Below are 12,527 nucleotides of genomic sequence, written 5' to 3'. Positions count from 1 at the left end.
CGGGGAGAACATGCAAACTCCACACAGGTGGAGCCGGGGATTTAACCCGGGTCCTCAGAACTGTGAGGCTGACTGCTCTAACCAGTCGGCACCGTGCCGCCTTATATTATATTATATAAATAGCCCTCGACCCTAGTGAGAATAAAGCGGTGCAGAAAATGGATGGATATAATATAAATAAATAATAAAAACATATAATTATGATACATACTGTATTATAAAAATTCTGAAAATAGATTTGTTTAAATGTAATAATACAAAGGCAACTATTGAATATGTCGAACACCATTTCATTTTCAGACATTTTCAATATATTTGTATTAATAAATTGTATTTAATTTTCAAATATCTTTTCAAATTGAATATAAATGCATCTATAAGCACATGTTTACCAATCCATGTAATTAGAATAATTCATTATTTTTTGCATTTTCTTCCTAAAAATCTCAACATTGTACTCACTCTGAACCTTGACCTCCACTTTGGCTGACCTCGCCGAGCCCACTTCATTGGTGACCGTGCAGCCATAGAAGCCGGCGTCAGCGACCGTGAGGGACGTGATGGTTAAGGTTCGGCTCTCTGCCAAGTTGTCGCTCGTGGAGTCAGTCGCTTTCCACCACATCACCGACTTGATGGACGGGTTCGAGTCGGCGACGCACTCCAGCTTCAACGGCGTGTTTTCGGTCACCTCCAGAGACGGGTGAGCTTTTACCACCACATCTTTGGGAGCATCTGACGAAGAAGTAGCCATAAATATGTCATGGAAAAAAATGGCTGGTAGCGCCTTAAATAATTGCCTCCCCTCAAATCGATTCCATGCCTCCATTAATCATAATGAACGGAAGAACAAATGTTTTCTTCGCAACGTTTCTCAGACAGAAAAGTCAATTTCTTAAAACTATATTTCCTCAAATACTGAGCTCCTCCCAAATTTATGCCGTAATTCAATTAATCACAACTGCCTCCTTTTTAAAGGATGACAAAATCACATTTTCAGAGCACTAAGTGATCACACTGCCACTCATAAAAGAATAAACATTTTGTCACCACTACCTCAAATACAGGCCTCCACTCTAATTGACGCCGTGCCTTAATGTTAATTGTTAAATGGTTTAATTATGTATTTATACTGTACATCGCTAATTAAAGACTCCCCGATTGCTCAGTTTGGCCGGGTGCCAGCTCTAGGAAGGGTTCTGGTCATCCCAAACGTCTTCCATTACTTATGGAGGACACTGTGCTCTTAGGAACCTTAAGTGCAGCAGAATTTTGTTGTTGTTGTAAGCTTGGCCAGATCTGTGCCTTGTCACAATTCTGTCTCTGAGCTCTTCAGGCAGTTCCTTTGACCATGATTCTCATTTGCTCTGACATCCACTGTGAGCTTAGATCAAGGATGATCAGAAGAAATGGACAGCACCCGGGTTATTATATGAGTGTCACAGAAAAGGGTCTGAATACTATATGGCTGTGTGATATTTCAGTTTCTTTTGTCATATAAATGCAAAAATGGGGTGCTGTGTGTACATTAGTGGGGAAAAAAATAACTTAATTCATTTTTGCAAATGGCTGAAATATAACGAAGAGTGAAAAATTTAAGGGGGTCTGAATACTTTCCGTACCCAATGTGTGTGTGTGTTATATATATTAAAGATATACATTATATATATTATATATAAAATGTATATCTTTATGAGGCTAAGCGGAAGGGAAGATGAATGAATGAATGTATATATTTTAATATATTTTAAAATACCATATTCATTTCTGAAAACAAATTTGATAAGTGCATGGGACCTTTATAAGAAATCTAGGGGGCTGATCAATTAGTTTTTGCCCTTTCAATACTGATAGTACATTTTCAGTTATTCTCTGAAAATGCTATGCTATTATAGTTTTTCTCTCTTTATGAAGTTACATTAAACAGACCGGTCACAAATGAGACCCAGTAGTGCTACAATTATTAATCGAGTATCCTACTGACAATTATATTGAATAATCAAGTAATATATAAAATATATTTTTGTTTGGTTAAAGAGCTATTATGAATACGCAAAATAAAATGATAAAAGCTCACTTAATAATGACTGATCAATTGGGTTCCTCAGATAATCAACAGCATTTTTCTTGAATTCACATTGTGCATAGAGCAGCAAACTGACTGCATTTTCTTTTCCACAAACATTGGTAGTGAGGCAATTTCAAACACAAATACAAATAAACAAAACACAAATATAAATAAGATTTCAGTTGAAATGTATCATTTCTTTTGAGTATCAAAAACAGGCATTAAGGAATAAAAAAAAAAGAGTAACACATGTTTGTATCTTGTGATAAAGGCACAATTTTATCTAACTGTGGTATCTCAGTTGGAACACTAAGGGGCACTATGTAAAAATATTACATCACAAAGAGGCAAAGAACAAAGCTTCATGTGTAGAAGCTTCGAACAGATGCTAGCTGTATGCTGATTGGTAAATATAACTATTTGCGTGATCGCTCACAAAGCTAGCTGCTAAAGCAAGCGAAAACGTGCATATGTGACGTCAAGCCGCGCGATTCCCACAATGCAATGTGGATTTAATTTTGGCAATAATTAAGTCCTCATTGTTACATTGTCGTCGTTTTTGTGGATGTTAACAGTACTTCATGGAATGTGTACTTGATGTAATTGCCACATTCGTTGTTGATTTATGTTGCACTGTATTTTAGTTTCCATTTTCAAATAAAATAGGTACTGTCTGAAAGAGTGACTTCCTGGTCAATTCCACTACTTAAATATGCCCAACATGGCATTAACTGGGGAAGATTTTTTATTTTATTTTAAGCTGTACTTTAGCTTTAGTATGGCGAGATATTTCCACTTGGGTGATATCCATAGAGTTCATCAACTAAATTGTTACATTATTCTGAAAATCCTGCAATAAATTGAAAATTGGGATGTTGAGCTATTGAGAGCTGCAGTGTTTCAAATCAATGGGCTCGAGTCCGAGTAAAGTCTCGAGTAAAGTCTAAGTCACTGCTGTTCAAGTCCAAGTCGAGTTGAAAGTCTTGTGACATTGATCAAGTCTAGACTAAACTCATCAAATTCATGACACTACATCTCTGCTGTACACACTAAACTGCTCAGAAAAGACAAACTTAATCATCACCGTCTCAAATCGCCTTCACTCAAACTGATGCCGTCGCTCAATTAACTCCATTTCCATGCACTGGGATGTTTTACGAGTAAACAATTATTTTTTGACACTTACATCTGACATCCAAAGTCTTTTGCGTGCTCTGTCTTCCTTGGCTGTTGATGGCCTCGCAGGTGTAAACGCCCCCGTTTGCGCAGGTGGCTTTGAAGCTGTGGAACAGCGTGTTGTTGTCATTGGACCTAGTGACCACCCGCATGGACTGGTCGCTGGAAGTCCAGGTCAAGTTGAGGGCGGAGGGTGGGACGCTTTCCACCGAGCAGAGCATGGAGACCAGCTCACCTTCAGTGACCTCGGTGGTCATTGAAAGTACCAGGTTTGTCGGACCATCTTGGATGAAATAAAGACAAAGCTATGATTATACAAACCCCAATTCCAATGTAGTTGTAGTTGGCACGTTGTGTAAAAGGAGAATAACTACAATGATTTGCAAATCCTATGTTCATACTGATTAACCTTTATTTTAAATGCAAATATTTGCTCATTTTGAGCACGTTCCATAAAAGCTGTGACAGGGTCATGTTCACCACTGTTACATCATCTTTCCTTTTAACAACACTCAATATGCGTTTTGGAACTGAGGACAATAATTGTTGAAGCTTTATAGGTGGAATTCTTTCCCATTCTTTCTTATACAACTCAGTCTGGGGTCTCCATTGTCGTATTTTGCGCTTCATAATGCACCTGCACATTTTCAATGGAAGACAGGTCTGGACTGCTGGAAGTCCAGTCTAGTAGCTCACACTCTGGTAGAAGAACATGACCTGGCATTGTGTTGCTGATATAAGCAGGGAGGTCGCTGAAAAAGACATTGCTTGGATGGCAGCATATGTTGCTCCAAAACCTGTATGTACCTTTCAGCCTCAATGCCGCCTTCGCAGATGTGCAAGTTACCCAAACCATGGGCACGAAAACACTCCATACCATCACAGATGTTGGCTTTTGAACTTTGCAGTTATAACAATCCAGATGGTTCTTTTTCCTCTTTGTCCCAGCTGGACACGACGTCCCTGATTTCCAAAAACAATTTAAAATATGGACTTGCAACACCACACTTTTTCCATCCTTGTGTCAGTCCATCTCTGATGTCCTTGGCCAAAGAGAATCCTTGGGCAAAGAGAACCCCGTGGCGTTTTCTGGGGGCTGTTGATCTTTCACTTTGCATGGTAAGAGTTTTTTAACTTGCATTTGTAGCTGTAGCAACGAACTGTTTTAACTGACAATTGTTTTCTGAAGTGTTCCTGAGTTCCTTTCGGGGATGCTCCTTTTATACACAATTATAACATCTGTTTCCAATTCATTATTTCCAATTCATTCCTCAACTTTCCCTGTACTAGATTTTTTTTAACATGTTGCAGGCATAAAATTAAAAAATGACTGAACATTCGCAAAAAAAACAAACTATAAGAGTCATCATTTTAAACATTATATCTTGTCTTAGTAGTGTATTCAGTTAATTTCAAATCACTGTATTCTATGTTTTACACGTCCCAACTTTGTACCTCCCGTGTTCGTCACTTTCACATTAATTCATCCGTATGAATTGTCTGCCTGCGTTCCTAATGTTATGTCCCATGTAGTGACTTACCCAGGACTTGGATGCACAGCGGTTCACTGTTTTCGCCAGCATCCACTTTGTTGGTGGCGTTGCACGTGTAGCAGACATGGTTGCCTGGCTGAACGTCATTCACCAACAGGCGGTCACCAATGTTCTCAGACAGACACGCCGACGATTGGTTGCACTCGTCTGCCAACCAGGCATACTTGTCGGGCACGGGGTTGGCGTCTGTGATGCACTGCAACGTAATGGACGCGCCCGCTTCGACCAAGGGGCTACCGGAACCCACGATAGAAACGGTGGTATTCCTCGGCCGGTCTGGAAAGTGTTTCACACGTGAGGTGTAACGAACAGACTAGCAAACGGCCTCAAAGACGCCTGGACTCACATTCCACTTCAATCAGAAGGTCCGACGCTCCATTGCCCGCATCGTTGTAGGCCACGCACTTGTACCAACCCATGTGCTCGGGCTGCACCGACAAGACCGTGAACACTTGATTGGATGCCACATGTTTGTCGTCTTTGTACCAAATGAAGTCACTGGGCTCGGGGTTGCTACTCATCACATTGCACGTCAGCGTCATGACCTCTCCCTGCCTGAATGTGGACCGGGAATGCTCGACTTCAACCGTCGGAGGGTCTGAAAAGACCCAATGGGTATAGACAGATGAACAGACACGTTTGAATTGTGTGACGTGCGCCTTGTGTACTATCAGTGAACTTACATTTGACGTCAATGTCGAGTGTGGACTCTGAAGTACCGTAGTAGTTTGTCGCAACACATTTGTACTTCCCGTTCTGCTCGGTGGTGACGGAAGGGATTGTCCACTCGGGTCCCACTACTGGTAGCACTTTGTCATTTTTGAACCATGTGAACGTGGGGGTGGGATTTCCTTGGGTGGCGCAGATTAGAGTCATGTTTTTTCCTTCTATGACGGAAGTGGTGTTTGATAACATTAAACTTGTATTTCTGGTACTGTCTGAAATGGAGAAAAAAATATTTTGGTTTCAACAAACCCCATCGAGTCATAACTCAAATTGAAGCCCCCGGTGAGGGCTTTCCAGATCTTCCATTATTTTGTATTTTTCACAATACAGTGCACCCCCTCTATATGGCGGTTCACCTACTGGCACGACTATATGGCAGATTTTTGTGGAATGTATATACTTGTCTGTCGCGGAAATCCCTGTTTTATCATAGAAATCTTCAGGTTTTTAGCAACCGTTTTTAGCAACCGTTTTTAGCAACCGTTTTTATGGGTTTTTACAGCTTTCTACATTAATGTAAATAGTGTACAGTATTTTAAATATTACTTATTTAATATTGATTGAAATTCTGTGAACGTATATATATATATATATATATATATATATATATATATATACTTATATATTTTTTTTTAAATGTGTACTTTATCACTGATGTTAAGCTGATTCACAATTGCCAATAAATGAACCCAAACCCATGGTTTAGACAACAATAAGCGCAGTGGCGTGCTGCTGCTACACAACGCTAGGGGATAAATCATCAGCGGGTGGGTGAAGGGCGGTGGGCTGACGATAAGTTTTCCCTCTCGTTAACGGGGGTGGCGCAGTGGGGTGGGGGGGTTGTTGCTGATGGAAGTCTTTCCCGATAATTAATGCATTTGTCAACGGGGGAGGGGATGGTTCTAATGCCCACCCAAACCTGTTTGGGTGCCTCAATTGGATAAAATGTTGCCGTTAAAAGGCCATATAAACATGCTTTCACACAAAACCATGCAATTTATTATTATTTTTTTGACAAAAGGGTGCTTTGGGCATCAAAGGGAAAAGGGGCAGGTGCCAGACCATACATTTGCACTTTTTGTTAGCGTAGTACCATAATTGCTATTATGCTATTTATTAGCGTAGTACCATAATTGCTATTATGCTATTTATTGCTATTTATAGTTTCTTAACAATAGAAGCAGCTTTATGCAAAAAAAAATTCTATTTTTGCTTTCTCGATTCTTGGTAGTCCAGGTCAAGGTAATCCGCAAAGGTTGAATTGCGCCAACTGGACCATTATATAAGTCATAACGCTATTAGGCTAACGTTTTACTTCAGTAAAGGAGTTGAATGAGTACTAGAATCTTTTTTTATGAAACTATACTATTACTAAGTAAAGAGTACTTTTGCCACCTCTGGGGGAGTAGGGAATGACTGAATGATTTCGAACGCAGCCATGGTTTCTCTACACATGCAGATTTTTAGCGTTTTTGAACGTATCTCGACGGTGTTCTTACATTTTATATCGAAAGTGTAGCCTTTCCTCAGATACTTGTCAGTGTTGTTGAGCACTTGGCAAAAGATCTGCTTGCCGTCATACTGCCACTTGGCCATAAAATTGACGAAGAGAGCCTTCCTGTACACCTGAATCGCCCCCATTGGGAACGGAAGATCATCCAAAAATTGTGGGTATGTGGGACATGTTGTATAAGTCGTGCAGGACAGGAGCACGTGCCTATCGTCCATCAAGTTTTCTGGAACCGTTGATATATAAATGGGGCAGGGATTGTCTGCAAAATGAAGGGAGAGGTATTTAAAAATATTTGTAATGGATATAAAATCAATATTTAGAAATTATTGCATTAAAACACATTCCAAGCAACATTAACATTAAAAATGTATACATTATGTTATGTTTGTATTTTTATATCTCCTAGAATTAGACTATTAATTGTTTAAATCAATTATTCAATCTAATCTTTTATGCATTCACATCCAACACTTCAATTAAGTTAAAAACTGCTGTAAAATTTGGTTTTATTATATAGACATTGCTTAAATTGACATTTATTCAGATTTTAAGCACTAATCACATAGAACACACAAGCTTTGTATTAATTTCAAATATACTGTATGTGTGTGTGTGTGTATATATATATATATATATATATATATGTATAAACATTTGTTTTATATTTGCATTAATTTCAAATATATGTATATAATTATATGTAAAAATAATTTTTATATTTATTAATTCCCCTTTTTCTCCGGGTACTCCGGTTTCCTCCCACATCCCAAAAACATGCATGAATTGGAGACTCTAAATTGCCCGTAGGCGTGACTGTGAGTGCGAATGGTTGTTTGTTCCTATGTGCCCTGCGATTGGCTGGCAACCAGTTCAGGGTGTATCCCGCCTTCTGCCCGATGACAGCTGGGATAGGCTCCAGCACGCCCACGACCCTAGTGAGGAGAAGCGGCTCAGAAAATGGATGAATGGATGGATTTATTAATTTCAAATATATGTACAGTATATAAATATATGCATAAATAATTATGCTTTGTAAAATTATGTAATTTGTTAAATTGTCTCTAAATTATGTGTAGATTATTTCCAGTGACTATTAATTCAAAATACACAGTATAAAAATATATGATATATATTTGTTTTTACTGGATAAATGTGCATATTTTAAATGTTCTCTTTGTACCTTTAAATTTAATTGATGGCATTTAATCACATTTTCAGGTGCATTTACTACTGTAGAACACGAGATTTATATTTAAAAACAATGGTATTTTAAAAAATAAATATTTGATACATAAATTGTTTTTCAAATACTCACTGACATTTAATCACGTTTTTAGAGAAAACTAAACTAGTTTAATAATGTGATTTTAAAAAATGTGTATTTTAAATCCTTGCAAATAATTTAATTCAAACGTTTTGATGACTTCATAATGTTCCCATTTTTGTTCTCAAAATAACAAAATTGTTAAGTGAATACATACAACGGTGTTTTGTCATGGAAAACATGAAATTGTCTGGGTACCCTCAACTTTTGAACGGCAGTGTAGATGTTATATTTTTGTGTGCCATTTGACCACTTGCCTTCCACTGTGACATTAGTAGAAACCTCTGCCAATTCTAAGTCCTCTCCCACAGTGAACCCAAATGCAAACTTGTATTTGCCACTGTCACTTTTCTTGACGTCGCACATCAAGATGGTCATTGACGTTCCGGCAGTGCGCCACTGTAAAGGCGGCGGGCCCGCAGATTTCACACGGCCCTCAAAGTCCGGGTGGACGGGCCGGAGTTGCGTGGCGGAACTAAGAATGATATCGGCGTCTTTCATCCAAAACCAGTAGAAAGGCTGCACAGGGAGCTCACGTGTAGACCTGACGGTCAGTTCCACGCAGGATCCCTCTTGAATGGACGGGCGGAGGATTCGTCAGCTCAAAGGCTCCGTTTAAACACTGAAAAGCTGCGGCAGAAAACTCACATTTGAGTACCAGCATAAGCCATAAAAAGACAAAAACAAAACATTTTAGGTCTGCTGACAGACACAGATAATACCGATACTATCACTTCGACTGATATTGATAGTTACTGATTCATATTAATATTGCTGAACTGATACTGATAATCATACACTAATATTGATATTAAATATCAATGACAGGCCCACGAATCATGAAACCGTGACCAAACCCGGAAGTTAGCCGACTGTGTATGCCAGGATAGTTACCATAACTACAGCTTGATGACATGATGGTTTGAACCCAAGTGTTCTAAAATGATTTCTTTATTGATGGTGTCGTCAGACAAAAGTGAAATATGTGTATATTATTTATTTATACACATATATGTAAACACAAACTAATTCTAAACACCAGATGTTGTCATCTTTGAAGACGTGTAAAATAAAAGATATTGTAGACATTTCAAGTTCCTATGGGAGCTACTGCTATCGGGCTTTGCCATTTCTCCGAGCCAGAGGGAAGTGCTTCAACCTGTTTTGCCAAATGCACAAGTTGGTTGCCCAATACTGACACTAATTCTGATAGAGCAATCTCGTTTTAACAGCGGGTGTCGGAAGCAAGACTGGCGCCGAGAGCGAGATGCGCCAGAATGCCTGCAAATCGCCGCTGCCTTGCTGCGCTCTTGAAAACGACACGCCTGGATTGAAATCCCGGCTGGAGGAGGTAAATTGGGATTCATTTAAAAACCTTTCAAGCATTTTCAACCTTTTTCATATTTATAGTAATTTTGTACCATATTGTCTGTTTTAGGCCATGAAAAATTTTAAAATAATTTTTTTACTGAATGCCATGAAAAAAAGTGCTTCAGTTTCACAAAATTTGTCTGTAACCCCCCCCCATGAAAAAAAATTAATACCCAATCAGAATTTTTGCTTTCGAACGAAAAAGTACCTAAGTACATATTTCATTCTGACAATCACTGCAATACTTTTGTTTACTTCCGCCGCCATTTTAAAGGCAATTACGCATTGTAGCTTCACCGAGAGTTCCATCAAGTTTGTTTTAACGAGCTCTCAACTGAAGGAAGCTTGCATTGAGCTTTCCAAATTATTATCATTGGTAATAATGGATCCGAGTTAGTATCAGCGATAATGGTATCAGAATTATGACTGATATTAATTCCAATACTGGTCCTAATTCTGATACTAATACTAATACTCCCGTGTGATACTTCTACTAACATTGACGAATAGCGATTGTCAAGTTCTTTGCTGATTTTAGCCTGCCTGAACTGAACATTGATACTGATAGTTACGAATATTGAAACCATCATCACCGATACTGATTCTGCGAATACAATGACTATCACTGATACTGATGAAACATGCTCACAAACCTGTCAGCAAAAGTCAAATATACATTAAAAATGTCAACACAGTCTACCTGTCATTAGACACACAAACAGCAAGAAGATCAAAGTGTGATGCTTCATTCTTCCACTTTTATCTGAAACACACATGCAAAGATTTACTGTTTTATGTAAATGTTATCATTCTTTCATGGAAAGCCTTTAACCCTTTTTTTTTTTTTTTTAAATGTTACTTCAATGGGCTTTCAGTTAAAGATAATTTGCCTCAACGGCACTGTCGCCTAAAAATTATCAAGCAAACAGAACATTTTCTTACCGCGGAATTTGTCCTGTGACCTCTGGCTGGTGCTACTGAGTTTCTATAGGGCCCAATGCGTGTGTTGTTGGTTTTTGGGCACTTAAAAATTGAAACGGTGGCAGGCGTGTATGAACTCCCAATATTATTCATTTTCATTTCATTTGACGTTTGTGCTGATTTAAAAAAAATTCAATGAAATGATCCGAAGTTAGCAGTTCCTCTTCAGTTGAATTTTTTTTTTCCCACTGAGTACATTCTTGCTTTTAGTCAAGTAAATATTTGGATGACTACTTTTTACTTGAGTCATATTATTCTAGATTAACAGTAATATTTGGCTACTTTACCCACCTCAGGTTGTTGGGCAACGCTGATCACCAGCTGCCTGACTCATTTTCTATCGATTGCCTTCCAGACATGTGTTCGCACATAAGCACAGTATTTGGATTAAATTCCTTTTTTTTAAAAAAACAACAACTATTTGCTTAATAGAGAAAACAAAACCATATGCTCCTTCAAAGTAGCCTGTTAGATGAGCGGTGCTCACATCTCACTGGCGACGTAACTTCCCTCTACGGGGGTTAATTTCACATTGTAAGGTGTGACATACTTTCCAAACAGATTTTTATGGAAAGGGAAATACGACTTTCCAGGAGTTGGAGCCTCTCACAGACTGAGTCACGCCTCATTGGTGTTTGCACACATATTCGACAAACAGGAGAAGATGTAATATATGTCCTCTGTATGTAATACATACCATTATCACTGATACTACTATTATCACCAATACCAATAGTGATGCGTATACATTTTGTTCTTTAAAATAAAAAATGTTAAATACACAAAATGAAAATAATAAAATACTATTAACGACAATTGGAATTGATTAATAATGATTGTCAAGTTATTTGGTGATTTTAGCCTGGCATAACTCTTAACTTCGCATTAAAGTTGCGAAGTTGTTATATTCAATATAAAAGCTACCAGGGGAACATTGTATGGGACAACGAGTCAAATAATACGCAGTCATCTAACTATAATATAGCTTGCAGTAAAAAAAAATCAATAAATTAATGGTTGTCACATACCAGCAAGGTCTGCAAACTTTATTTAAGCTCCAAGCTCCAACCTCAAACCTCAGCAGTCTTCAGTCTTTGTAACTGATGACTTACATGTCTTCAAGATAAGGACAACATAGCACTTTTATCCTTTACGTGTCTCCAAAGCTTTGTGACATCTACATCATGTATGACCATTTCAAGCAAAACTAGTGATGGCCAGTTGAAAGCGAGAGGCTTTTCATCCAATGGACCTTATGCACAGCAACACATTAAGCATTTCCACTAGAAAGGTTAGGTTAGGTGGCTTATCAGTTTCCACTGTTCGTACGTTTCAAGGTAAACGGACGACATCTGACGAAAATAATTCGTTAAATGTGTGATACATGGGGTTGTGTAATAGGTACATTCAATAGCTCGGCGCTGGTACTTTTCCAGCTTGAAAATTCATCACAAAGGTTTTTATTTTTTTAAAGATGAAGGGACATCCCTTCCAGCTAACACTGCCTGGTATGTTCAGTGATTTTTATTTTAACACGATTAACAGTGACCCGGTACTACAAAGGAGATGGAAAGTTAAAAAGTTACATTTCACCATTACAACTAATACAAGAGTTGGCAGCGGTCAAAGGTCCATCTCCAATCTGCTTTTGACTGAGTTTTGAGAGAAGGATATTGGTGTGTGTGTTTCAAATGTAAGTGAACTGTCAAGCCAGATTCAGTCACTGCCACGGACGGCTGTTGAATTCAAATATTCACGTTAATATGGAGGACTGGCAGTGAATGAGTGAATAATCACGCAAATAAAACATTAGAATTA

General features: G+C 38.4%; 1 protein-coding gene across 15 annotated transcripts in view; it reads right to left on the bottom strand.

Annotated features, from left to right (window-relative positions):
• The window catches only part of LOC133401306 (B-cell receptor CD22-like), a 53,456-nt gene extending 41,629 nt beyond the window's left edge, over positions 1–11,827 (bottom strand). For all 15 annotated transcript variants that reach the window (XR_009768402.1, XM_061674134.1, XM_061674136.1 and 12 more), the window contains exons 1-9: positions 11,738–11,827; positions 10,429–10,491; positions 8,615–8,987; positions 7,020–7,292; positions 5,478–5,732; positions 5,141–5,392; positions 4,783–5,070; positions 3,252–3,524; positions 463–732 (exon numbers count right to left, since the gene is read on the bottom strand). Coding sequence is in view for 14 of the 15 variants with exons in the window: in XM_061674134.1 (XP_061530118.1) it covers positions 463–732; positions 3,252–3,524; positions 4,783–5,070; positions 5,141–5,392; positions 5,478–5,732; positions 7,020–7,292; positions 8,615–8,858 (1,855 nt within the window). In the remaining variant the exon portion in view is untranslated. The remainder of the gene's footprint in view (positions 1–462; positions 733–3,251; positions 3,525–4,782; positions 5,071–5,140; positions 5,393–5,477; positions 5,733–7,019; positions 7,293–8,614; positions 8,988–10,428; positions 10,492–11,737) is intronic.
• Positions 11,828–12,527: the final 700 nt, after the last annotated feature.

The sequence above is a fragment of the Phycodurus eques genome, chromosome 4 (genome assembly GCF_024500275.1).
Source record: "Phycodurus eques isolate BA_2022a chromosome 4, UOR_Pequ_1.1, whole genome shotgun sequence".
NCBI lineage: Eukaryota > Metazoa > Chordata > Actinopteri > Syngnathiformes > Syngnathidae > Phycodurus > Phycodurus eques.
Note: the sequence above shows the minus strand (reverse complement) of the source record. Positions and strands in the feature narration are given on the sequence as shown.